Genomic DNA, 24,557 nt, shown 5'->3' on the forward strand with positions numbered 1-24,557 from the left:
GGTCCGCAGCAAAATATCACAGCGTCAGCAAATAGCAAATAACGAGTTCGGAGTGACGCAAACGGTTTGCTTGGCTGAGCTTGAGCTGCATGCAGCCAAGCACACTGCGCGAAAAACAAAGCAACAAAGTCGAAGAGTGCCGATCCCAGTCCGTGTAGCAGCCAACTCCGCTGGGCTTCGGCCCCCGCCTGATGGCACCGCAAGCTGCGGCAGAGTCCGCAGCAGCCGCGGCTGCTACAGCTACTGCGGCGGCGGCCCCCTCATCAGCTACAGCCACTGCTACTGCTCCCCCCGCTGCCCAGCTGGCCACTCGCGACGGCGGCGACGGCGGTTCAGAACAGCAGCAGCAGCACCTGCAACAGCACCGGCCGCAGCAGCCCGCGCCAGCAGCGGCGACGGCGCAGCGCTACCCGGCGGGCAGCAGTAGCACTTGCAGTGGCAGTAGCATGGACGGCTCTTCCCAGGAGACAGGAGAGGCCCCGCCTGCCGCCGCCGCCGCCGCCACACCCGCGGCAGTAGCACCCGCAGCCGCAGCGGCGGCTGTAGCTAAGCCAGCGGCAGGCATCAGCCTCGGCCCCCACGATAAACCAAAGCTGTCAACGGTGGCGCCTCCGGAGCCCCAGTCACCCCAGCAGCCACCCGAGCAGCAGCAGCAGCAGCAGCCACTGCAGGGCTGGTCTCCGGGTCGGCGGCTGGGCATGACCCTGGCGGCGCCGCTGCTGGCCGCCTACTGCTGCGCCGCGTTCGGGGCGGCGTGGTTGCTCACGTGCACCATCCTGCCCTCCTACGTGCTGGCGCAGGTGCGTGCGGGCGTGTGTGTGTGTGTGTGTGTGTGTGTGTGTGTGTGTCCCAAAACTATTGCCAATTCTGAATCCGTAGGGTGCGGAGGAGGAGGGGGGTGGGGAGTTGGTGTGTCCGGGGTGGGCGTGGTGTGGGTGGGTATGTGGTTCTGGGTGTGGGGATGGCTTGCCGGCGAAGGGAGGGCCCGTGCTTTTGCCTGTGCTGCTTTCTTCCCCTCCCATGCCACCTGCCTGCTACTAGCCACAAGTGTCCACCAACCGCCAACCGCCAACCGCCAACCGCCGCAGCGCCTGTACTGGGCCTGCCCCTTCATCCCGCACATCTGGGCCCGGCTGGGGCCGGTGGCGGGCACGGCGGCGCGGCTGGGCTTCGAGGCGTCGCACTGCATCAACATCCTCACACGCCTGCTCACACTGCCGCTGCGGCCGCACCTGCCCGCCTTCTACATCCTTGGCTTCCCGGTGCGTGGCGGTGTGTGTGTGTGTGTGTGTGTGTGGGGGGGGGTGAGGGAGGGAGGGAGGGGCGTTGTAATTACCAGCCAAACTAAGCCAGACTAGTGGAGCACAGGGCGTGGGGTGACAGTGCGTGGCGTGCATGCATGGGACCCCTGATGCATCCCACCTCATCAAACCTACCTGGGCCCCCCGCACGCCCCCCTTCATTCGCCCTTGCCAAACACATACGCACATACACACACGCCACAGCCCCCCTTACACGCTCAACCCCGCACACACGCACACACGCACACACACACACACTCAACCCCTCAACACTGTCTTTGCGCTATGTATTCCGTGTGCTTTTTAATACTCAACCCCTCCCCCGCACGCCCATCTTCGCCCCTGCCAACCACACTCGCACACTCCTCATCCCCCCCACCCACCCACCCACACACTCCCCACCCGCACACAACCACACACAGAAGTGTGGCACCACCAGTCTGGCGGAGCACCTCAAGCACCACCCCGGCCTCAGCGCCACCGCCGGACTGCCCTACCACGAGGCGCTGGCCAAGGAGTCGCACTTCTTCCAGGGTGATGATGGGGGTCCACGGGTTTACTTGGTGGGGCTGCGGGTGCGCGGTAATGCATGCTGGGGGGGCGCAGTGTGTGTGGGGGGGGGGCGCAGTGTGTGTTAAAGAGCACAAGGAAAACATTACGCGTAGGACAGTGTATGCGATGCAGAATTACGGCAGTGTGTGTGTGTGACCCCTCACCCGCACGCGGCCACGTGCGCCACGCACGCACGTGCAGGTGTGTACGGCCGCACACACGCCCACTCGCGCACGCTCTACCGCTCCTGCTTCCCCACCGTGCTCACGCGCTGGTGGCACGAGGTGGTGAGGGGGGCGCCGGCCTGGGCCTGCTTCGACGCCTGGTGGGTGGAGGCCTACATGCTGGGGGGCGTGTGTGTGTGTGTGTGTGTGTGTGTGTGTGTGTGTGTGTGTAAGTGTGTGTGTGTGTGTGTGTGGGTGCGGGTGTGTAAGTGTGTATGTGTGTGTGCGGGTGTGAGTGTGGGTGTGGCTTGGGGCTTGGGGCTTGGGGCTTGGGTCGTGGCGTGGTGTGGCGTGGTGGGCTAGGTGGTTTGGGCAGGAGACATCAGGGCGTTCCGTATGTGTGTGTGCAAGTGGGCACGGGCACGCGTGTCTCATCTGCTTGGCATCACCCACCCATCTACTCATCTACCTACCCATCCTGACCTATTTGTCTGTCTGTCTGTCGTCGCAGCCCGGTGAACGTGTGCATGCCGCACACGGCCGAGCGCATCCGCCGCCTCACGCCGGAGGCCAAGTTTGTGGTCATGGTGGGTGGCGCTGGTGGTGGCGCTGGTGCGGGTGGCTTGGCTTGGCGGGGGCTGTTTAACACTTGTGAGCGCTTGTTGACTAGGCAGCAGGCGGCTTGCGGGGGGGGGGGTGTCGAGGGCGGGGGCTAAAGGGGGCGGGTGAGAGGCCTACCTGTGTACCACACGCTCGCCAGCGGCGCAGCGCGTGTGTGTGACGACTTGCCGTAATGGCCGCGCAAACGTTGTCATTACTTCTACTGACTCGGTCACGTGCCTGCATGTGCGTGCATGTGTGTGCATGTGTGTAACACGTGCAGCTGCGGGACCCGGTGCCGGGCGTCTTCAGCGCCGAGATCATGGTGGGTGCGTGGGGGGCCGAGCGTGGGGCGGCAGAGGCACGGAGGCAGCGGGGGCGGGGATAAAGTTCGAGGTAGGGGGCACATGCAGACCCTACCCACCACAAACGACACACACACACACACACACACACACACACTGACACACACACGCACGCACGCACACACACACACACACACACACACACACACACACACACACACACACACACACACTGACACACACACGCACGCACGCACACACACACACACACACACACACACACACACACACACACACACGACACGCATGCATCATGTGGCCAGATGCGGGACATGGGCGTGCCGCTCACGTGGAGCCTCATGGAGCCGCCGCAGGGGGAGGAGGACCCGCGGTTCACACAGGTGCGTGTGGGGCGCATGTGGGGCGGGTGTAGCAGAAAAGCAAAAGGGGCGGAGAAATCGCGTGTGTGGAAAACGTTGCGCAAAGACAGTGTGTGTGTATGTGTGTGTGTGGGGGGGGAGCAGCGAGCGGGCAACTGACCGGGAAATGGCGTATCAGCTTCAACTGTGGACACACGCACACGCACCGCATAGCATACGCTGTTCTGCGTGCTTTCTTCCCTCGTGCTCTTCAACACACACACAAACACACACAAACAAACAAACAAACACAAACACAAACACAAACACGCGCCTGCTGCAGGTGCCGGCGGAGGTGTCGGCGCTGTGGCGGCGGCTGGCGGCGCTGGGTCCGGAGGAGCCGCTGCCGCGCGAGCTGCCCACCACCTTTTACACACAGCTGGGTGAGGGAGCCTGGGTGGGTGGGTGGGTGGGAGAGAGCGAGAGAGAGCGGGTGGGCGGCGTGCATGCGAGCAAAGTGAGTGTGGCTCTGGCGAGTTCCGCACCGCACGCGTACTACTCATGGGCCCACGCAACACGCACCCACACACGTATTACTCGTATGTGGACGGAGGGGGTGGGCGCGTTTCACTTCCCTGTCTTCCGTCCTTGCACGTGCAAACACACACACACACACAAACACAAACACAAACACGCACACACTCTCTGTTTTCCTTGTGCTCTTTAACACACTCTCTGTATCGCATACACTGTCCTACGCGTAATGTTTTCCTTGTGCTCTTTAACACACACACACACACACACACACACACACAGGCGCGGTGCTGCAGTGCGGCATGTACGCGGACCTGCTGCGCCCCTACCTGGACCGGTTCCCAAAGGACAGGTGGGGAGGAGCGTGGGAGGAGCGTGTGTGTGTGTGTGTGCGTGTGTGTGTGTGTGTGTGTGTGTGTCTGTAACGCTAAACGACCACAAGGAAAGAAGCCCGACCCCATACATGTTTGTGTGTGCCCCCTCGATCTCGCAGTGGTAGGTGCACACACGCCCGACCCCCACCGCCTGATTCCCCTGCTCGTATCCTGTTCCCAATGTGTGACCTTGCAACCCCCACCCATCAACGCAATGCCTCCTGCACCTCGCCCCCCCGCCCCCCCTTTGCAGTTTTATGTTTGTGGAGTTCAAGCAGTTTACTTTCAACCCTGAGGCCGTGGTGCGCCAGGTGCGTGTGTGTGCATGCATGTGTGGTGTGTGTGGGGGGGGGAGGTGGGGTGTGTGGGAAAGGGGGGGGGCGCTGTTAACCCAAACCCAACTAGACCAAGACCCGGCCAGCCCATACTCCCACGACATATGCCTGTGTGTGCATGTGCGCATGTGTGCATGTGTGCATATGTACGCGAATGTGCCGTTGTGTGCATATGTACGCGAATGTGCCGGCGTGTGTGCAGGTATTGCAGTTCGTTGGGATGGACGCGGCCCGCTACACACACAAGCCCCTGCCGCCTGCAATGAAGGTGGGTGGGAGTGCGTGCCTCATGCTGCTGGGTATGCGCGTGCAGGCTACTTGTATGCACGGCAGCCCGCGACTGCGCATCTGCGCCTGCGCCTATATGCGCCCCTTTCCACCGTGCACCGACACGCACCCACACGCACACACACACACACACACACTATCTACCCGCCCCCCCCCACCACCACCCTTACCGCCCCCAGAACAACTACGGCTCCCGCGCCATGCACCCGGGCGTGCGGGCGGCCCTGGCACGGCTGTACGGCGGCCCGGGCGGCCCCAACCGCCGCCTGGCGGCACTGCTGGCGGCCTGGGGGCAGCTGCCTGCAGAGCTAGGGTGGATGGGCATGGAGGGGGCGTGAGGGCGGGGGAGGGGGGAGGGAGTGGGCGTGAGGGAGGGAGGGGGAGGGGGAGGAGGAGGAGGCGGGAGTGTGGGGGGTGTGAGGACGTAAGAGGAGTGAGGGGTGGGCGAGCGAGGTCTCTTGGGTCGGAGTGGTGGTGTGTGGTGTAGCGGCGGCTGTCGGGCTGGGAGGTGGGACGTGACTGGGTGGCCGTTGTAGATGTGCTGCGGCCGGACCATAGATGTGGGGAGGCAGATGAAGACAGGTGGGGTTGCGCCCGCCGGGAGGTGGAGGAGGAGGAGGAGGACGAGGAGGAGGGGTCATCAGAAGAACCAGAGTGGAGGCGGCTTATAGGCTTGCAGGCCTGGCACGGAGCGGCGCCTGAGGCCCACTCGGCTCTGGGGGAGTTGGGAAACTGGACTGGACTGGTCTTGGGTGCGACGGTATGTGCCCCAAAGGCCCAAACCCTAGGTAGGTGTGAGGACTGAACTGCTGGGCAACGCACCCGTTTGTAATATTCCTGCATTTGCTTTGTTCACAAACGGGCGGACGCCTTATTACGCCTTATTACCTTATTACAAGCTGCTCACATGACCTCTGACTGCTGTACCGCATGCGGCGAGCCACCTAGGTCCAAGGAGATAGCCCCTGGCCACCTCTCCACCAGTTCACCTCACACACACGCACATGCACATGCATTAGCGCACGCCATCCGGCTTCGCATCTGACACATAGTAATACATCGCTTCTCCCAGCCCACCCTCCTCTCCTGCCAGCGTTCAGCCCTTTGCGGCGCGAGGGCAAGCGGACCCCACCCCACAGCCCCGCCACAGCACCAACACAATCTCAATGCCCGCACACACCACTCTGTGCGCAACCGCTCTGCCCACAACCACCGAATCCGCCGGCGTCGCCGCCGCCCCAGTGCCCACCACTGCCGCCCCCTCTCTTCTCTCAACGCCCGCCGCCTCCTCTTCCCTCAGTGCCCGCCTCCTCCTCAATGCCCCCCTCCTCTCTGCTCTCCTCCTCAATGCCCCCGCCTCCTCAATGCCCTCCTCCTCAATGCCCTCCTCCTCCGCCGCCGCCCCCCAGCAGCGCCCTGAGCGGCACGAGGTCGTGCAGGCCGCACAGGCTGATCACAATCTCGGTGGCGATGAGCGCGATGATGGTGATCTCACTGCGCTTGGCGAAGGTGTCGTTGTGGGCGTTGATCAGGTCCAGGCAGGACTGCTTGATCAGGGCGGCCTGGGGTTGGGGTGTGGGGTGGGGAGGGAGGCAAGGCGCCGTGGGCGGCAGAGCGAGTAAGTGTGTTAACGAGCACAAGGAAAACATACCGCAAAGACAGTGTATGCGATGCCGTATGTGTGTGTGTGTGTGTGTGTTAGAACAACCCAGAGGCTTAATAGCTTCGTGCAAAAGTGTGCAGTACGTCAGGGACCGTGTCTCTCCCCTCTCCCCTCCCCCAGCTCCCTCACCTTGCCCACCAGCAGCTCCTGGCGGTCGTCCAGCTCGAACTCATCATGCACCACATCCCACACCTGCAGCAGCCCACACACACCGGGACACCGGGAGCGGGAGGGGGTTGTAAATACCAGCCCAAACTAAACCAATACCAACGAAAACAAGCGGAGCAGAGGCAGAGGCGTTAGTTGCAAGCGATAATACTTATGGGATGTGGGCCGAGGCGTTGTAGAGCAGCAGGGGTTGGGGTTACATTCACGAGGTAGTTGGAGGAATGACCAGGCCGGCGCAAGGCAAACGTGTTAAAACCCACACTCATACACTCTATGTCGCTCCCTTACGCCACCTATCCATCAACAGCCCGCACCTCAGCCCACCTCAGCTTCCGCCCGCCAGCCCCCGCTCCCTCCCATCCGGCCGCCCCCTAGCTCAGCTTCATCTGGTTCAGCTGGGGCTGGTAACCACAATGCCCCCACCGCCCCCGCCCCACCGTCACCGCTTCCCCCCGCCGCACCTTGTGGTGTCTTGCCGAGGCCCAGGTGGAGGTGGGCGGCTCCGCCACACCCAGCAGCGAGCTCTCCAGGAACACGTGGATGGTGGTGCTGCGGTCAGGGCAGTGGGGGAGCGTGCGTGTGTGTATATATGTGTGTGTGTGTGTTTGTATACGCGTAGGAAAAGGGAGTGGCGGTGGAGGCGGCTGGGCGCACACGGTGAGCACGGTGGAACTACCGGGGGCCCCAGCACCGGCAGCGGCACCGTGTCCGGCTTGCACCCGAACATCCTACCTATGCCGCCGCCCACACCCCGTCTCCCTCGTGTCTCCCCCCCTGGCTAATATCTACAACCTCACGCCCCCGCCCCGCCGCACCTCTCCGCCACCATGCGCCGCAGCTGTTTCAGCGGCAGCTGCCCGCTGTGCTGCTGCTGCCCCCCGCGGCCGCCGCCGCCGCCGCCGCGCCGCTGCCGCCACGCCGACAGCCACCGCAGCAGTCGCAGCCAGGCGGCGGCGGCGGCGGTGGCGGCGGTGGCGGCGCGGCCCTCTGGCGGCTCTAGGTAGGGCGTGTCGGCGGGGACCAGGGACATGTACCTAGATTGAGAGGGAGGCAGATGAATAGTGTTTGATAGCACAAGAAAGGACTTGTGTGTGTGTGTATTTGCGCGCGCTAGTGGGTTGCTGTGCACACACTCAAACGCGCCAAACCTATGACTTCCAGCGCCCATGCCCGTGCATGCCTGTGATAGCACATCACCACACCCACATGCCCATGCACCCACACGCCCAGTACACTTGCTGCCACCTCCCGCCCATTCCTTTAGGCCCTGGCAAGTACCGTACCCTCCCCCCACCCCCCGCACACAGCACACCCGCCGCACCTGCGCAGCATGTCCTCACAGATCTGGTTGTAGTGGCGTATGGCGGCGCTCTGGCTCAGCACGCGCGCCACGCTCTCCATGTTGACACTGTCCCACCGCTGTCAGCAATGACGCGTTACAGCACACAGCACACACGGCACACACAGCAAAGACCAGATCAGTACGGCTTGTCGTGTCCTGCGGGTCTCTACCGTCGCTTCTCGGCAATGCCGGTTGCAGTCCCGCCGACCTGGGTGGTACCACCCGTGCAAACCCCTGGCACGTCCTCGCAAACCCCCTACATACAACCCGCCTCCTAGTTCGGTTTAGCTTGGGCTGGTACTTACAAACCTCCTCATAGTTCAGTTCAGTCAGGGCTGGTATCCACCCATCCCCTCCCCTTCCTAGCCGGCCACGCACCGACACGATGTAGGCGTCCCCCTCCTTGCGAATGAAGCGCTGCAGCCGCGGCGCCCGATCCACCGACTCGTCAATGACAAACTCCTCCTCTGAAAGGCATGGGAAGAATTGCGAAGCATTGCGGAGAGAAGAAAGGAAGCAAACGGGAAGAAAGCTCGAGCTTCGGAAACATGCAAACAAGGCGCATACAGAAGAAGCCAGCAGCACACAGCGCACACACGGCACGCTCCTGTCCCGTCGTTCTCGGCAGCAGTAAAAACACACACAGCAACACCCTGGAGCCCCGTCAGCCCCCCTGAGCCACCTCGTCCCACCCTCGCTGTGCAGCAGTAGCTCCGGCCTCTGCTGCTGGCTGGCTGCGCTGCTACTGCCGCCCCCCGCATACACCGCCCCCGGCACACCGCCGCCACCCGAGGCGCCACTGCTGCTACTGCCACTGCTGCTACTGCTACTGCCGGTGCTGCTGCCACTGCTACTGCCGGTCGCCCGCACGGCCATGAGGGCCGTGGAGGGGATCACGATGCGCACGATGCGCTGCAGCAGGTCCGACATGAGGTGCGGCGGCACGTTGAAGAACGCCACGCCGCCGTACTCGTGGAGTACGACAGCCTGACACGAACCCTGTACGGCAGAAGCGACACGACCGTGTTACAGCAGCCGGCAATGTCGATGGCAGTACGACGCAATGGGCTGGGGGTCAGCCCGCCTGAGTCTGATGGGGGAGGGGAGTTGTCGCTGCCGGGGCACGGGGGTATCGGCCTTTGGCACGAGCGCCCAACTTACTCGCCCGTAACGCCCCCAAACCTTAAGGGCCATGGGTCCCTCTCTAAGCACGTCCATTAGCGTTTCACCACCAGCCTCCGTGAACCACTTACTGTGCCGGCTAACTCCTGCTGCTGCTGCTGCTGCTGCTGCTGCTGCCGGCTGGGCGCCTCCGCCCCACCTTCCGCAGCGGCGCCGTCTCCTGCCGCCGCCGCCGCATCCACCGCCCGCCCCTGGCCCTGGCCCTGGCCCTGCTCCGCCTTCCCACCACCTGCAGCCCCCGCCTGCTCCTCCGCAGCCGTGTCGTGCTGGTGGTGGTAGTGTGTGTGCGGCGCGGGCCGCAGCAGCAGCACGGTGTGGTCGGTGTGTCTGAAGGTGTCGCCCGCCACCACCCCCGGCGGCGGCCGCGTGTCCAGCTGGTGCAGCAGCAGCGTCACGTCGTCGGGCCGGATGGCCTGGCCTGTGCGTGCGAGCGTGTGTGTGTATTGAGTTTTTGAGGGTAAGGAGGACAAAGCGCAAAGACAGTGTGCGTGCGTGCGTTGTGTGTTCGCAGGGTTTTTACAGTGTTGTTACCGTGGTGTTGCTGGTTTCCGAAGAGCTTGGCCAGCTCATAGGCCAACACGTGCTTAGCGTGCCGCACCAAGTACCGCCGTCCAACCCCAGCAGCCACCACCTCCACTAAAACCAACCCCCAGTCGCAAACCCGCAACCAATACCTCATGAGCCCTCCACCAACGCCCTTCTCGCAGTGCTCACCGATGTAGAACCCCACCGCCTTGACGGCGGGTTTGCGACTGGCGCCGCCGCCCACCACCCCCTGAGCCGCCAGCCCTTCCAACTGCAAGTCCAACTGCCGCCGGGCCTCAACCGACAACGGCCGCTGCCCGCCCGACTTCACGGCCACCGAGGCCGCCGCCGCCTTGGCCCCCGGAGCCTTGCCGGCTTTGCCTTTGGCGCCGCGCGCCGCCGGATGGGCGTGGTGGGCGGCGGGGAGGAGGGATTGGGCGGCGGCGGCGGCGGCTGCCGCTGCCTTGGCGCGGGCTGCGGCTTTGCCGCGCGGCCCTGCAGCGGCCCGACCGCCGCCGCTGGTGCTGTTGCTACTGCTGTTGCTACTGCCGCAGTCCTTGCCGCTGCTACTGCCACGCGCTGCGAAGTCCGTTGCAGGCGATGGCGGCTCTATGTCTGATGTCGAGTTGCTGCTGCTGCCGCTGCCGCTGCTCAGGCTGCCGCTGCTTGTGTTGAAGGCTCTTACCAAGGTCAGAGGGCGCAGATGCGCGTGCATGTCGGGACCTGGGCTTGCCTGCACGCAGCCTGCGCCAGCTGCGGGCGTGTGCAGGCCGCTACTGCCGTCCAGTACTTGTGATAAGCGTGACAGCAAGCTATACGGCTGGTGGCTACCAGACAACCCCTCAAGCCCGCAGGCGGCAAATCGGCCTTCCCGCCCTGTGCCATCCGCCACGCTCGGGGCCCTGAATCGCCCCGCGAGAAGCCGCCAGCCAGATGCCCGCATGGGGGCCAACTACATGCAATCAAACTTATAGACAGCTCGCCAAGCTACAATGGCAGCCCTGGGGAGAAGGCCCCGTGCAGCGAGGGAAATGTTCAACTTGTGTCGGGAAAGGCGCCCGAAATGCTTTTAAAGATAAACTTAATTTCATGCATGCGTTGTTGCAGCACTTGTAAATCCAGTCTACCCCAGCAAAGTTCGGGTCCGGGTAAGTTTACATGTGCATGAGGCTTTGCGCTGGTCCCTGCGGGAGCCTGCAGCTGACGCGAGCTAGACACCTGTCACTTGCATAACATTTCTTCTGTAGACCTGAAACCACTTAGCTCTAGAAGATTTGCCCTACAGACTTTCAATGCTGACTTGCTGAGCTCGCCTTGACACCTGTTGGCATTACGTTACACGAGCGTATTCTTAAACCAGCTTTGGGACATTTACATCACCGCAACCAGTGGACGAGTCTGCGGCGGGGCAAGATCGCTGCCGCCTGGCCCTTCTGGGCTCAGTAGTGCCCTTCAGCTTTCTTAGGTCAGCTAGGTCAACATGGCCACCAGCGCAAAAGGCATTGGTATTCCCGTCAAGCTGCTGCACGAGGCGGAGGGCCATGTTGTGACGGTGGAGCTCAAGTCCGGAGAGATGTACCGTGGCGAGCTGTGCGATGCGGAGGACAACATGAACTGCCAGCTGAAGGACGTGACGGCCACTGGGCGGGACGGGCGTGTCACCCAGCTCGCGCATCTCTTCATCCGCGGGAGCCGTGTTCGCTTCTTCATTATCCCGGACATGCTGAAGAACGCCCCCATGTTCAAGCGGATTGATCCCAAGTTCAAGAACAAGAACATGGCGCTGGGTGTGGGTGGCCGTGGCCGAGCCGCCGCGGTGCGCGCAGCAGCGAAAGCTAAGACCCCCGGCCGCGGGCGCGGGTAAACGCCGGAGGTGGAGCTTCTGGAGTTGCTGGAGGATGAGGGATGGCGGTGGCCGGTTGGGCCGCAAGAGGGGGGGGCACGTTGGGTTGGGCGGGGTGACAGTGGAGGTGCCGGAGTCTGGGTTGCTGACACTGACGGTGGTGGTGCGGTGCGACGGCCCGCGCCGGCGTGCCTGGGGTTTGTAGGGCTGTAAGGCAAGGACACGCGGCTGGTCTTGGCTCGGACAACTGGTTGTGTACGTTTTGGGGGCTTGCTTGGTCCCACACTTGTTTGGCGGGTGCAGCAGTGCCCGGTTGGGGATTGCGTCGCCAGGTCCCCGCTTCGTGGTGGGCCCTTTCATGGCGGGGCAGTAACGCTGGTGGAGGCAGCAACGATTGCCGCAAAGTGGAATCTGACTTCGGTGTTTTGGCACGTGGTGACGCTCGTTGCAAGTCGGGGTCTGGAGGTAAAGGGGCGGATGGAGGGGTGTGCACGCGCATGCATGAGGCGCGGCGTGCACGCTTTGGGCGGTGAAGACTTCAGGATGCATTCCACAGACTGTCTTTGTGTCTGCATGCGCATGTAATGCTCATGGATCCTGTCAATGCACTGTCTCAAGGCTTCCTTCCGCTCCATTAAGGCTGGTGACTCCACTTCGCAGCTCCTCTTCAAACTGTTGCCACTCACATTCATCAGCATGGCTGAGCTGAGTAGAATTTAATAGGTTGCAGCCTGACTTGACATTGCAGCAGCTCTGCACGTCGTGCCAGCCGAGCGGACCGGAAAGGAAATGCCGCTCTTCTCCAGCGCTTCCAGCGGCTCGCGGCGAGTCGCCGTGCGGCGGCATTTCGTATCGCTAAGCTCGAGGCTGCTGCACCTAACCATTCTGGACTTCAGGTCAGCCCGGGCTCCTTTACTTCCTCCCACTTTGCGGCACAAAACTCGCAACCGCCGCACGGCCGCGACCCCACGCTCCCCGCCCAGGCCCCTCCCTCCCGCCCTGCTGAACCGCGCCCACCCATGCATCGCAACGCCACCGGCATCCCTTGCCCTTACCAAACCAGTTCCAACAATCAGAACATCACCATGCAACACCACAATGCAACACCCGTTCGTACTCCTTAAACCCGTCGCAGGCTGCGCCTGTTGCTGCTGGCGGCGCTCACGCTGCCCTTCATCGCGCTGGGCGGGCTGCTGCACACCCTGGCCAGCGGCCGGCCCTGGACCCACTCCGCATACCTGGTTTACGGACTGCTGTTCAGGTACGGCAGGGCGGGCAGGGGGGGGCGGAGGGGGCGGCAGTAGCAGCAGCAGTAGCAGCTGCCGGGTAGCTGCTAGCAGCTGCGGCCTAACCAGAGGCGGCGCAGGCTGTGTACGGTGCTTCTTCAGCGCTTGCTTCTGGTACCTTTCGATGCCGGCGGCCTGCAGTACCAGCCCGCATAACCCCCTACCTTGACACCCTCCCTGTCCTGCCTTGAGAGCCCCTCCTGGCCCTCGTGCCGAATCTGCGACCCCCCGCTCACTCCGCCCGCCGTACCCTACACCCACCTTATCCGCCCCGCCTCTGCCACCCACCGCTTCCCCTCCCGCCTCTTATCCCCCCCCGCCCCCTGCTGCCACTTGCCAGGGTTCCCGCGCTGGGCGCGGTGCGTATTGACGAGCCCGCCGCCAGCGCCCTGGTCCTGAACGCCGTGTTCCTGTTCGGCACGTTTGGGTTCGCCATCCTGCTGGGCCTCATCAGCGAGGAGGTCAAGGGCACGATCAAGATGATACGCGCGGGTGCGGAGGGGGTCCTGGCTGGGGGGCTGGGGGCGCGGGGTTGGAGGGGTGGTGGTGGGGTGGTGGTGGGGTGGGGGGCGGTTTGGGGGGTGGTTGGGGCGGGGCTGGGGCTGGTGGAGATGGTGGTTGCGGCTGGGGCGGGGGCCGGGGCCGGTCAGTTGGGGCTGGGGTTGTTTGGTTATCCGCGATTATCTGGGCTGATGTGTGTTGGGTGGCTGGTGGAGTTCTTAATAGAATACTAATCATTCCCTTCTTTCCCTTCCCCTCCGCTCCCTCACCCCAGGCGGCGCCCCCCTGGATTTGTCCGGCCACATCTTGATCCTCAACTTCACACCCGACGCCACAGCAGTGGCCCTCCTGCGACAGCTGGCAGAGGACGTCTCCCGCGCGCCCCAGCCCCACGCCGCTACAGCCCAGCAGCAGCTGCAGCTACAGCTGCAGCCGCTGCTACAGCCCGCGGCCTCTGGCGGCGCGGGTGCTGCTACTGCCGGTGCTGGAGGGGCGGGAAGGGGCGGGAAGAATGGCGGGGGCGGCGGCGGAGGGGGTGCGGTGAGCCTGCACGGCCGGCCCATTGTGGTGCTGGCGGCGCCGCCACCGCCGCCGCCCGGCGGCGCGCTGGGCGGGTCGGGAGGCGGCGGCGGCGGTGACGTGGAGGGCGCAATGAAGCGCCTGATTGCGGATGCGCTGCAGCAGGTGCGGCCTCGCAACCACCTGCCCAGCCTGCGTAAGCGCACAAACTGCGCAACTGACAGTATCAACATCAACACCAACAGCTACTTACAAAGCGCCAATTGCTTCAGCCCTACATTACGCCACGCTTCGTGACCTCACTCCCGGCGTGTTTATGCGTGTGTGTGTGTGTCACGGGGCTTCGAACCTTTCCTTGTTCCTCGTCCTACATTTCGTTTTCTTCACATTTCTCTGTACCAATCTTTGCAATCCTCCCAGGGCCGCGGCGCCGCCTGTGAGTGGCACCTGCGTGTGGGCTCCGCCTCCCGCGCCGACGACCTGGCTCGCGTGTGCGCCGCCGCCGCCTCCCACGTGGTCCTGCTGGCAGACCCGCGGGCCGGCGGCGGCGGCGAGGCGGCGGCGGCGGGGGCGGCCTTCTGCATGCAGGTGCGTGCGCAGGGGTGCGGTGGGAGTATGCGTGTGTGAAAGAGCACCAGGAGGCAAACATCGTGTATGTGTGTGTGTGTGTGTACAACAAAGCGCAAAGAGAGAGAGGTGGTGTGTGTGTATGTGACTGCGGTTTACACGGTTGCCTCGTCCCTCGAGTCTGTTGACCGAGTACCTGGGGTGACCTGCGGCAGCGAGGCACACACGTGCGCGTGCACCTGGTGCTTCTTACACCTGTTCGGACAGCCGGGCCTGCCCGGACCTCCCACCCCACAGGTCCTTGCAACGCCTGATGTTTTTACTTGTGTCCCCACACTCCCCTGCTTGTATCCTGTTCTCAATGGTTCCAACCTTGCAAACCCCACAGGTCCAGTCGCTCATGTGCCTAACCATGACCCTCGCCGGCACCAACACCAACACCTACACCAACACCAGCAGCGGCGGCGGCGCCGCCTGCACTGGGGCCGCTGGGGTCGCGGGCGGGCGGCGGGTGCCGGCGCTGCTGCGGCCGCGTGCGGGGCGGGCGGCGGCCGGTGGTCAGGTCCTGGCGGCAGCGCCGCCCCCAGTGAACATCGTGGTGCAGGTGGGTGGTGCGTGACGCAAACAGAATACCGTCTTCATTGGCGGTTCCTTCAGCATCATCTAAACACAACCCTATACCTACGTTTACGTAAGATGTACGTGTACGTAACATAATACTTAGCAGCAGACCAGGCCAGATGCATGTATCCAACAGTTGTCGCATCATCACCTCACAAACATTCACCACGCCCGCCGCCTTCTCTGCCCACCGCCGCCGCAGTCCCCAGCCGGCACGGTGGCGGCGGCCGGCGGCGGCCCCATCGCCACCTTCCGAGCCGTCGCCGCCTCCGAAGCCACCAGCACCTATTCCTCCTCCACCACCTCCCTTTCCTCCTTCACCACCACCACCTCCTCCACCTCCTACCTTCCCGGCGGCGCGCCCGCCTTTGGCAGCGGCGCGGCGGCGGCGCCGCCGCCGCCGCTGCCGCGGCTGCTGGCGGCGCCTCTGGCGGCGGTGGCGGAGGTTCGTGACCGCGGCATTGTGGACCGGCTGGTGGCGCAGACGGTGCTGCAGCCGGGGGTGGCCACTGTGCTCGCCAGGTGGGTGGGAGTGGCGGTGAGGGGGGCGGTGAGGGGGGAGTGAGGGGGGGTGAGGGGGGGGGCGGTGAGGGGACGGTGAGGGGGGGGGGCGGTGTAGCGGCGGGCAGGCGTCGGGGCGTTGGCGGCGATGTGTGGGTGTGAGGGCGTGGGGGGGGGGGGGTGATGAGAGACGGGGAGCGAATCGAGGCTGGAGCTGAAGAAGCCTAAGGGCAGTATACCGTCCCACGCGGACGCTCCCAACCCGTTAGGCCTCTACCCTTGCGCGGCATTCTACCACACCCCGGCACAGGCTGTTTGGCAGCAGCGGCGGCGGTGCGGGCAGCGTGTTCCGCTGGGTGGCCTGGCACGGCCGGCCGCCGCCGCCGCCCGACACAGACGCCGACGGCGAGTCAGACCTGGCGGCAGGCGGCGGCGGCGGCGGCAGCACCGGCGGCGGCAGCCGTTGGGCGGGCAGGCGCAACGGCAGTGGCGGTAGCGGCGGCGGCGGCGGTGGTGGTCTGGGTGGGTTCATGTCGGCGGCGGCGGCAGCCACTGGACTGCGCCGCCGTCGCGTTGGCGGCGGCGGCGGCGGCGCTGCCGCCGGTGGCGGCCGTGGTGCGGCGGGGGCGGCGCTGCCTCGTACCTTGTCGTACAGCAGCGCCCACCGTACGGACGGCGGTGCTGCTCTGGCGGCGGCGGCGGCGGGCAAGTTCCAGGCGGGAGGCAGCGCCGGCGGCGCGGCTGGCGAGGAAGCGCCGGCCGAAGTGTTGGGTGTGACGGCGGCGCTACTGCCGCCGTCGGTGCTTGGCCGCAGCACGTCATTGACGCACTGCGCGTCCTCGCGCCACGCGTCCTCGCCGCACCTGTCTGACCCGGCAGCGGCGGCGGCGGCCGGCGTGGCGGCAGCCGGCGGCGGCGGCGGCGGCGGCGGCGCGGGTGGCGCAGACGCCAACGGGCGGGACAAGGGCTGCACGCGAGTGGGTGACGTGGGCACGGTTGTCGTGGCGGCAAGCGGCGCGGCGGCGGCGGCGGCGGCGGCGACGGCGGCTGTGCCAGGGACGGCGGGAGCTGTGGCAGTAGCAGGCGCGCGTGGCAAGCCGCCCGCGCTGATGCTAGGTGGCAGTAGCACCAGCTGCACCTTTGCCGAGGTGAAGGCCCTGCTCGAGTCCACACTGGCAGTAGCAGGAGCTGCTGATGCTGCTACTGCCGATGGCAGCAGTCTGCTCAGCAGTAGCCGGCGCGGCTCGCCATCTGCTGCTGCCGTCCCTGCAACGTCCCGCGGCCGCAGCAACTCCCCGCCCGGCCGCCGTGGCAGTAGCACCTCGGGCGTCAGGCAGAAGCAGCTGCTGCTACAACCACAGCAGGGGTTCGTGGTGGTTGGGTACTTGTCGGCTGCCACCGGCACGCTGCGTCTCAACCCCCGCGATGCCTCCCCTGTTTTCCCCGGCGACCAGATCGTACTGCTGGTTTCCGACCAGCCTGCCGCTACTGCTGCTGCTACTGCTGCTGGTGCTGCTATTGCCGTACAGCCGTACGGAAACTCAGCTGGAGTGACCAATGGCCTGCTGGGTCTTTGGGGCGGGGCCGTGGCCAGTGCGCCCCAAGCGACCGTGGAGGTGGAGGCGACGACAGTGCCCCGCGGGCAGCAGCAGCAGCAGCAGCAGCAGCAGCAGGTGCTACAGCCGCACGTGGCGGCGGCAGCGACAGCTACAGCCACAGCCACGCCCTCCACGCCGGTGCCGCTGCTGCAGGGATGGAGCAGCGAGCCGCTTCGGTCGGGCGCAGCCGCGGCAGTAGCACTTTGCACGGAGACCAGCCGGCCGGCCATCAATGCTACTGCAGCGGCTGTTGCAGCGGCCGATGCTGCTGCTGCTGCTGCTGCTGCTGATGGTGGCGCTACTGCCGTTCCGGAGGACGCATCAGCGGGGACGCCGGGCACCCCTCGAGTCACAACAACAGCAGCACCAGCACCAGCACCAGCAGCAGCAGCAGCAGCAGCCGGTGTGGCCACGCCGCCATCGGCACCCGCCAAGCGCACGCCGGGAGGAACGCCGTCTTCACAGCTGCAGCAGCAGGGCAATGGACAAGTTGGTGGCGGCGGCGGCGGCGGCAGTAGCGCGCCGCGGGCGCCGCCGGCGCCGCCGCAGCACATCATCGTGGTCAGCCGCACCGCGGCCGCGGTGCGGGAGGTGGTGGCAGGCCTGATGGAGTTTGCGCCCGTGGGCAGCACCATTGCCCTGCTGACACACCAGGCCAGTGGCGGCGGTGGCGGCGGAAGTGGTGGCGGCGGCGGTGCTGCTGCTACTGCCGGTCTGGGCCCAGGGCCAGGCCCCGCTTCGTCCGCGCCGTCCACTAGCGCCCCTGCAATTGCTGCGGCGGCTCGAAGCGAGGCAAGCGCACCGGCAGTAGCAGGAGCGGCAGCAGCAGGTGTGCCATCCACGCCGTCGCGGGCTCCGTCAATTGGCGGCAGCGCTGCCGGCGGCGCGGCGGTGGCGGCGGTGCAGCCGCTGCAATCTCAGCCGCCGTCTGGCCGCCTGGATGGCGACTCCGCCGCCGGCGCGACAAGCGGCCGCATGCCGCCATCGGGCTTCGCCACCAGCGCCGCCGCGGCAGTAGCAGCGCAGGCGCTCGCCGCGCCCGGCGGCGCCGCCGCCGGCAACGGCAGTAGCACCGCGCGCCCCGCCGTCGCCCCGTCGGTGCTGGCGTGCGGCAGTAGCAGCTGGCCGCCGGGGGAGGCGGACCTGGTGCTGGCGGGCCTTGCTACAGCCAGTGCCGTGCTGGTGGCGCGAGACGCCGGGCTACAGCCGCACGAGGCGGATGCTACAGCCCTGTCCACCGTGCTGCAGCTGCACCACACACTCACCGACCCCACCCGCTCGCCACTGCGGCGGCGCGCCGCCAGCGGTGCCGCCGCTGGCGCGGCGGCGGCGGCGGCAGTAGCAGTAGCAGCGGCCGCACGGCTTACGCGCGAGCAGCAGCAGCAGCAGCGGTCCTCAGAGCCCGCGCTGCCGACCCTGCCCGACATCCCTGTTGCGCAGCCTTCCCAACAGCAACAGCAACAACCGCAGTTGCTGCTCCCTGACACCGCAGCCGCGACTGTGGCTGAGGCCGCTGCTACTGCCGCCGCCCCGCCGCCGCTGCTGCATGTGGTGGTGTGCCTGCACAGCACGAGGTCGCGCGCCACACTGCAGGGCTTCCTGGAGGGCCTCAGCTGCAAGGTGCGGGTCAGAGGCGTCGGAATGTGTGTGTGTAGATACCAGCCCAAGGGGTCTTCACCGGTAGTCGTTACCGGTAGTCCGTTCCGGATACCGTTCGTAACCGTACGGAGACCCGGCACCAGGAAGGGGCGGCGCAAGCGTGCCTAACGCCGACCCCAGGGCATGGGGGCTGCGGAGTGTGTGTGTGTGTGGGGGGGGGGGGGGAGGGGTTAACTTTGAACCAATCCCGTAAGGGGGGGTGCGGGGCGGGGCGGGGCCAGGGCTATGCATGCAAGCCCCGCGCCATCCTACCTGGTTGCGCTCCTGTTCCTGCTACTGCCACCTGCTGCTACTGCCGACCCTTGCCGCCTGCTACTGCCCCTCTCCCCTTGCCCCCGCCTGCTGCTACTGCCCCCCTGCTACAGCCTGGCTTCAGCCTGGAGGCGCTCATACCCGAGGAGTACCGGGCGCTGCTGCTGGCGGGGGTGGTGCGGCAGCCGCAGGTGCGCGCCGTGTGTGTGTGTGGGTGTGGGTGTGTGTGTGGTGGGGAGGGGGGAGACGCAGGGGGAAAGGGTCAACGCTGCCGGTGTGCGGTATGGCGTGCAGTGTGTGCATGTGTGTGGGGATGGAATAGTTCATTCTTGCCCCATTTGGTGTTTGTTTAAGAGCACAAGGAAAACATTGCGCAAAGACAGTGTATGCGATGCAGCAAAGCGACGGTGTGTGTGTGTGTGTGTGTGTGTGTGTGTGTGTTGATGCGCACATCCACCAATCTCACGAATCCACACATGCCTTACCATTGCACCACCCTGCAATAACGTAATCCGCGCCCTGCCCGATGCCCCACGCCGCCGCCACCACCGCAGTCGCACGCCATCATGTCCGACTTGCTCAGTGACCGGCCCGGGGCGCCCGAGGTGACGTGGGGCTGATGGGGGTGACGGGGGTGACGTGAGATTGGATGTGGAGATGAAGATGGAGGTAAAGATGGTGGCGAACGCGTGCCCCTGCACCCACGATGGGCATGGGCACGTCGACAGCTCAACCCTAGACCAGCATTTGAACAATTAACGGACTCATTGGAGCCCTAAACTCACACCCAGTCAAGCATACAGTCAAGCATACACACACAAGCACACGCGCGCCTGCCTTCCTTCCTTGTTGCCTGCAGGTGTATCTGGTGCCACCCACGCGGCTCATGGCTGCAGCCGCCGCCGCAGCAGCCGCAGCAGCAGCAGCCGCAGCGGCCACCGCCGCCGCGCCTCGGCAGCCAGTGCCGGACGCCCAGGAAGTTGCAGCGGCTGCTGCAGCTGCGGGAGCAGCGGGAGCGGGGGCACCCAGTGACAACGGCGCAGCGGCGCCTGGCGCTGATGACACCTCCGCGCCGACCTCGGCCAGTCCACCTCCGCCACCTCAGCAGCCGCTGCCAAGGCTAGGACCAGGGCTGGGACCAGGGCTAGGACCAGGGCTAGGCCTGTTAGGGCTAGGCCACGTGCCACTGGCGGCGCTGACGTTCCGGGACGTGGCGGCGGCGGCTCGCGCCTGCGGCTGCACGGCGGTGGGCGTGCTGCGGGCGGCGGCGGCTGTGCGGGGCGCGGCGGCGGCGGCGGCGGGAGACGCCAGCGGCAGCGGACGTGGCGGAGGGGGCGGCGGGGGCGGAGGCGGGGGCGCCGGGGGCGGAGGCGGCTTGGGCTGTAGTGGTGGCTGTGGTGGTGGCGGGGGCGGTGCGCTGGAGCTGGCGCCGCCGCCGGATGCGCTGCTGCGGCTGCGGGAGGGGGATCGGCTGGTGGTGCTGTCGGCGGACCCGGTGTGAGGTGGTTGTGAGGTGTTGGCGCGAGTGTGGTACTTTGGTGTGATCGGACAGGGTAAGGGGCAGGTTGGTGTAGTCCCATAGTGTGCAGCGTATTGCCAGACCCCAACAGGGGCGGCGGCGAGTTACTTGGATGGGGCATGGCTGGTTGGGTGCGGAGATTTTGGCACAGAGTAGCACCTCGGACCCCGGACCCCGGTACCCCCGGGCACACCGACACGCTCTCGTGATCAAAATGGGGCTCGAAGAATTATCTAGCGAGCTGCGTGGCCTGGATGATCCCGTATGTTTGAATGGAGGCGGGTTGGAGGGCGTGCTGCGTGGTTGCACACATCGTGTGAGGCTTGACGCTCGCGGTGGGCTGCCGCCGGTCGGAGTCGCCCACACACATCGTGCGCGTATGGGGCGTGTAGATATGTGCGTGCCGTGCTGCGTGCGGATGTGGTTGCAAAAGTGCGCAAACTGCTCGGGCCGGGGGGCATGGGCGATGTCGTGACCTGAAAGGGAGGCGGACTACGGCTAGAGTGCATGGAGGGACCCGGACCGGATGGAACGCCTGAGTCTGGCACAATGTCTGCCAGCCCTATGTTCAAATAGTTTGACCGAAACAATTATATTTAGCCTGTAATTGTATCATGTTGAGCGCCTGGCGGTCGCCCAGCACAGTGCACAGACAGCCCCGGTCGTCCTCACAAACGCGGCGGCAGACCATATTATCTATAATATGTGAAGCAGTTAGAAATACAGGCAAGGTTAGCGATGCCGCAGCGAGCAAGGAGCGCAAGGTATGCGATGGAATTCCGCAGTCTGGCGTGCTCGCAGCCAGCGGAAACTTGTTTTACATCCCTGCTCGCAGCCGTTCCGGTTTAGGTACTTCGAGGTGTTCCAGGATGCATGCGCGATGAAGGTACGAAAGTCTGCCGTCGACGTGTGTGTTGGTTGGCGCGGTTGGCGTGTCCACACTCGCCTCCTCCATGGCAGGCCTTACGTCAGCCAATCCTAACTGCGCTTTAAGTCATACTCGAACGAACACCTTTACACGTCGTGTCCTGTCGAGTACCGTTGCCTGCTGAGCTCCTGCACTCCCGCTCATGCGACAACTGCTTCTGCCCCCGACCCCCAACACACACGCAGGTCAGCACCGACGCAATGCTGCTCGGCAGCTGGGCACAGCCCCTGCCCGGCAACCCCACCCCCAGCCCCGCCCTCAGCCCCATGGGCTCCTCTAGATCCATTCCGGAATCCCAGCCCGGCCCATCCGGATCCAGATCCGGATCCACGGCCGCTGCTGCTGGCGCAACCGCCGCCGCCGCCGCTGCCGCGCCGCGTGTGTTGGACGTGGGCACGGGAACGGGGGTGCTGGCGCTCATGATGGCGCAGAAGCTGGCGGCAGCTGCCCAGGCGGCGGGGGTAACGGGGGCAGCGGGGGCGGAGGGAAAGGAGAGGCAGGTGGCGCCGGCGTCAGCAGTGGCAAGGTGGGAAGGGACGGTGGCAGCGGCGGCGGCGGGTGCAGGCACTGCGGGACGCGTGGCTGCTGCGCCTGCGAACTGGTGTCAGCGGCCGCAGGTGGTGGCGATTGATGTGGACGCGTCGGCGGTGTTGCAGGTGGGGTGGGGCGTTTGTTGAGGTATAAGAGGTGGATGGGGCTGGCATGCCGCTCCTGGCTGTGAGCCGTACCGTCTCCCTACCCCCTCGCTCTTTTGCATTGGTACGATTTAGGTTGGGCTGGTATCAACACCTCCACCAGCACCCCACGCCACCAACCGTCACCCCACAGGCGCGGGAGAACGTGGCTCTCAGCCCCTGGCACGACCGTGTGCGGGTGCTGCACGTGGGGCTACAGCAGCTGGCGGCGGCGGCGGCGGCGCTGCGCCAACCCCTACCCCTACCCCTACCCCTGCCCCTGCCCCTGCCCCTGCCCCTGCTGCCCACAAGCACAGCAGCAGGTGCTGGGGGCCAGGGCCATGAGGGGCAGCCGCAACAGGCGCAGCAGGAGCAGCCATGGACGCAGACACTCCATATGGACATGAGCGCTCCTCCTGCTGAAGCGGATGCCGCCGGTGCCGCCGGTGCCGCTGGCGCCGCCGGCGCTGCCAGTGCCGCGGCTGTTGCGGGTTCGGCTGCTGCGGCTGCCGTCGACGCCGCCGCCGGCAGCAGCAGCAGTCTGCCCCCCGCCATTACGGCTGGCGACGTGGGGCCGTTCGACCTGATCATCACCAACCCGCCCTACTTCGTGGCCAGCAGCAAGCCGGCGCGGGTGGGTGCGCGGCACATCGCGGCACGCGGCGGCGAGATGACCGCACACACCTCAGCGTCAGGGGGTAGATGTGCTCATTGTCGTAGCAAAAACAGAGGGAGTCCGTCACCCGCCCCCGCAATTGATGCCGGAAGCTCACTACAGACGTTCGCTCTGCCCATCATTCACACACGCATGCACACACGCACACGCACGCCTCTAGCCTGGTTCCGCCTTCTTCCCCGCACGTACATACCGTACAGTCTTCGCGATTACGGTAGTTTGCCTTGTGCTCTTTAACACGTGCACACAGGGCCGCGATGCGCGCGCCGCCGCCCGTCACGCCGACGTCAGCCTGCCCTTCCCAGACCTGGCGGCGGGCTGTGAGGCGCTGCTGGCGCCGGGGGGCGCGGTGTGTGTGGTGCTGCCGCCGACCGAGGCGGAGAGCTTCTGTGCCGCCGCCGCGAGCTGCGGGCTGGTGCTGGTGAGGCGGGGAGCACGAGTGTGTGTTAGTTAGAAGACGAGGAGGTGACTGTGTCCTGCCGCATACCCTCACCATTGTGATCCACTCCTGCGTGTATCGCTATGTACCATACGCGTGTTTGCACCCAAAAAAACAAGTGAGGCAAAACGGTGTGTGTGTGTGTGTGTGTGTGCGTATGCCCCATGCGTGTGTGTGTGCTGCCAGACGGAGGTGGTGCACGTGTTCACGACTGATGAGGACGCCACTCCGCGCCGCCACCTGATGAGGCTGCAACGAGGTGAGCACGGGCTGACGTACGTCTGGATGGATCCGGATGAACTGAATTGTGGCTGCAACAGTACTACCTGAGCATTACCGGATGATTGCGTCAGCTAGCGAGCATGTTTGCTGCTTCGTGCTTCACACTAGGTGGTTTGGTCTGATGCCACTGGCTGTGTGAGTTTCGCATCCCTTGTGTGCTGTGCTGACACGGCGCCTCCCAACACATACAGCCGCGGACCTGGCGCCATCCCTGGCGGGTGCGCCGCCCGTGCCCCTGCTCAATCGCCTGGTCATCAACGGCCCTAAACGCACCGGCACTACAGCCAGCAGCAGTAGCAGTAGCAGTAGCAGTGGAGATGGCAGCAGCAGCAGCAGCAGCGAGGGGGGACACAGCTCCGGCACCCCCGCCTCATCACCCGCACCACCAGCACTCGCACCAGCACCACCAGCACCGGGGCCACCGCCGCCGCCCCCCGGCCCTGCCCGGCTGCTGACGGCGCAATACGCGGCGCTGACGGCGGACTTCCACCCGCCGGCCTTCCTGCAGGCCATGGCGCAGTGAGGGCGCAGTGAGGGCGCAGTGGGGGCGCAGTGAGGGCGTGAGCGCGTGAGCGCGTGAGGGTGTCGCACAGAGGGCGTGAGTGCGTGTGTGCGTGAGGGCGTGATGCGGTGGAGTGATGCGTGAGTGCGTGACGCGGCAGGGGGCGGAAGAGGGATAGGAGGGAGGCGGGGGCACTGAGTGTGTGGTGGGGGGTTGTAATTACATGCCGTTGTCGTTTGTCTGGCTTAGTGCACTTGGTGTCGCCGGTATGGCACGGGGGGCACGGGGGGGGCGTGAGCTGTCAGCTCCGACGTTTGGTGTGTGTGTGTGTTAAGAGCAGGGGTGCCCTCTGGTCAGGACTTGTGTGTTTTTGCGGTGGTGTGGCGTGGCGTGTGAGGATGCGGGTGGCGGCCGGCCGATGCTTCTGCTGAGTGATGCAGCTGTGCAGTTTAGCAGCACGGCTGGTGCTGACGCAAAGTAGTGTAGCTGTGCAGCTTA

General features: G+C 65.5%; 5 protein-coding genes across 5 annotated transcripts; 4 read left to right on the forward strand and 1 right to left on the reverse strand.

Moving 5' to 3' along the window:
- The first annotated feature begins 51 nt into the window (after positions 1-51).
- CHLRE_10g455231v5 (uncharacterized protein) lies at positions 52-5,656 on the forward strand. Its single transcript, XM_043067047.1, has 12 exons — positions 52-800; positions 1,089-1,262; positions 1,724-1,835; positions 2,055-2,178; positions 2,529-2,604; positions 2,901-2,942; positions 3,246-3,323; positions 3,625-3,724; positions 4,098-4,167; positions 4,443-4,500; positions 4,727-4,792; positions 4,992-5,656. The coding sequence occupies exons 1-12, from the start codon at positions 192-194 to the stop codon at positions 5,148-5,150; spliced, it is 1,668 nt and encodes a 555-aa protein (XP_042920444.1). The 5' UTR covers positions 52-191; the 3' UTR covers positions 5,151-5,656.
- Positions 5,657-5,692: 36 nt separating this feature from the next.
- CHLRE_10g455250v5 (uncharacterized protein) lies at positions 5,693-10,761 on the reverse strand. The gene is made up of 9 exons (XM_043067048.1): positions 9,882-10,761; positions 9,239-9,585; positions 8,678-8,984; positions 8,364-8,452; positions 7,965-8,062; positions 7,459-7,677; positions 7,105-7,192; positions 6,605-6,667; positions 5,693-6,374 (listed from the first exon to the last, which is right to left on the reverse strand). The coding sequence occupies exons 1-9, from the start codon at positions 10,405-10,407 to the stop codon at positions 6,189-6,191; spliced, it is 1,923 nt and encodes a 640-aa protein (XP_042920445.1). The 5' UTR covers positions 10,408-10,761; the 3' UTR covers positions 5,693-6,188.
- Positions 10,762-10,861: 100 nt separating this feature from the next.
- On the forward strand, positions 10,862-12,132 carry CHLRE_10g455300v5 (uncharacterized protein). Its single transcript, XM_001698308.2, has one exon. The coding sequence runs from the start codon at positions 11,173-11,175 to the stop codon at positions 11,554-11,556; it is 384 nt and encodes a 127-aa protein (XP_001698360.1). The 5' UTR covers positions 10,862-11,172; the 3' UTR covers positions 11,557-12,132.
- Positions 12,133-12,181: 49 nt separating this feature from the next.
- Positions 12,182-21,177, forward strand: CHLRE_10g455350v5 (uncharacterized protein). Its single transcript, XM_043067049.1, has 11 exons — positions 12,182-12,431; positions 12,671-12,796; positions 13,162-13,313; positions 13,597-14,006; positions 14,262-14,429; positions 14,797-15,012; positions 15,232-15,551; positions 15,841-18,748; positions 19,153-19,230; positions 19,594-19,644; positions 19,899-21,177. The coding sequence occupies exons 1-11, from the start codon at positions 12,325-12,327 to the stop codon at positions 20,538-20,540; spliced, it is 5,178 nt and encodes a 1,725-aa protein (XP_042920446.1). The 5' UTR covers positions 12,182-12,324; the 3' UTR covers positions 20,541-21,177.
- A 113-nt stretch (positions 21,178-21,290) lies between these two features.
- On the forward strand, positions 21,291-24,552 carry CHLRE_10g455400v5 (uncharacterized protein). Its single transcript, XM_043067050.1, has 7 exons — positions 21,291-21,322; positions 21,394-21,444; positions 21,672-22,142; positions 22,315-22,794; positions 23,087-23,257; positions 23,462-23,534; positions 23,749-24,552. Exons 2-7 carry the CDS (start codon positions 21,439-21,441, stop codon positions 24,078-24,080), a joined length of 1,533 nt encoding a protein of 510 aa, XP_042920447.1. The 5' UTR covers positions 21,291-21,322; positions 21,394-21,438; the 3' UTR covers positions 24,081-24,552.
- The last annotated feature ends 5 nt before the right edge of the window (positions 24,553-24,557 follow it).

The sequence above is a fragment of the Chlamydomonas reinhardtii genome, chromosome 10 (assembly GCF_000002595.2).
Source record: "Chlamydomonas reinhardtii strain CC-503 cw92 mt+ chromosome 10, whole genome shotgun sequence".
Taxonomy (NCBI): domain Eukaryota; kingdom Viridiplantae; phylum Chlorophyta; class Chlorophyceae; order Chlamydomonadales; family Chlamydomonadaceae; genus Chlamydomonas; species Chlamydomonas reinhardtii.

Coding starts and splice junctions, on each gene's coding strand:
- CHLRE_10g455300v5 (XM_001698308.2), top strand. CDS start 11,173: ATGGCCACCAGCGCAAAAGGCATTGGTATTCCCGTCAAGCTGCTGCAC.
- CHLRE_10g455400v5 (XM_043067050.1), top strand. Junction 22,795..23,086: donor CCAGCAGCAAGCCGGCGCGG/GTGGGTGCGCGG, acceptor ACGTGCACACAG/GGCCGCGATGCGCGCGCCGC. Junction 23,258..23,461: donor CGAGCTGCGGGCTGGTGCTG/GTGAGGCGGGGA, acceptor GTGTGCTGCCAG/ACGGAGGTGGTGCACGTGTT.
- CHLRE_10g455250v5 (XM_043067048.1), bottom strand. CDS start 10,407: ATGCACGCGCATCTGCGCCCTCTGACCTTGGTAAGAGCCTTCAACACA. Junction 9,586..9,881: donor GGCGGTGGGGTTCTACATCG/GTGAGCACTGCG, acceptor TCGCACGCACAG/GCCAGGCCATCCGGCCCGAC. Junction 6,668..7,104: donor CCTCGGCAAGACACCACAAG/GTGCGGCGGGGG, acceptor GGGCTGCTGCAG/GTGTGGGATGTGGTGCATGA.
- CHLRE_10g455231v5 (XM_043067047.1), top strand. CDS start 192: ATGGCACCGCAAGCTGCGGCAGAGTCCGCAGCAGCCGCGGCTGCTACA. Junction 1,263..1,723: donor TCTACATCCTTGGCTTCCCG/GTGCGTGGCGGT, acceptor AACCACACACAG/AAGTGTGGCACCACCAGTCT. Junction 2,179..2,528: donor TGGGCCTGCTTCGACGCCTG/GTGGGTGGAGGC, acceptor CTGTCGTCGCAG/CCCGGTGAACGTGTGCATGC.
- CHLRE_10g455350v5 (XM_043067049.1), top strand. CDS start 12,325: ATGCCGCTCTTCTCCAGCGCTTCCAGCGGCTCGCGGCGAGTCGCCGTG. Junction 12,797..13,161: donor GTTTACGGACTGCTGTTCAG/GTACGGCAGGGC, acceptor GCCACTTGCCAG/GGTTCCCGCGCTGGGCGCGG. Junction 19,645..19,898: donor ACCGGCCCGGGGCGCCCGAG/GTGACGTGGGGC, acceptor TGTTGCCTGCAG/GTGTATCTGGTGCCACCCAC.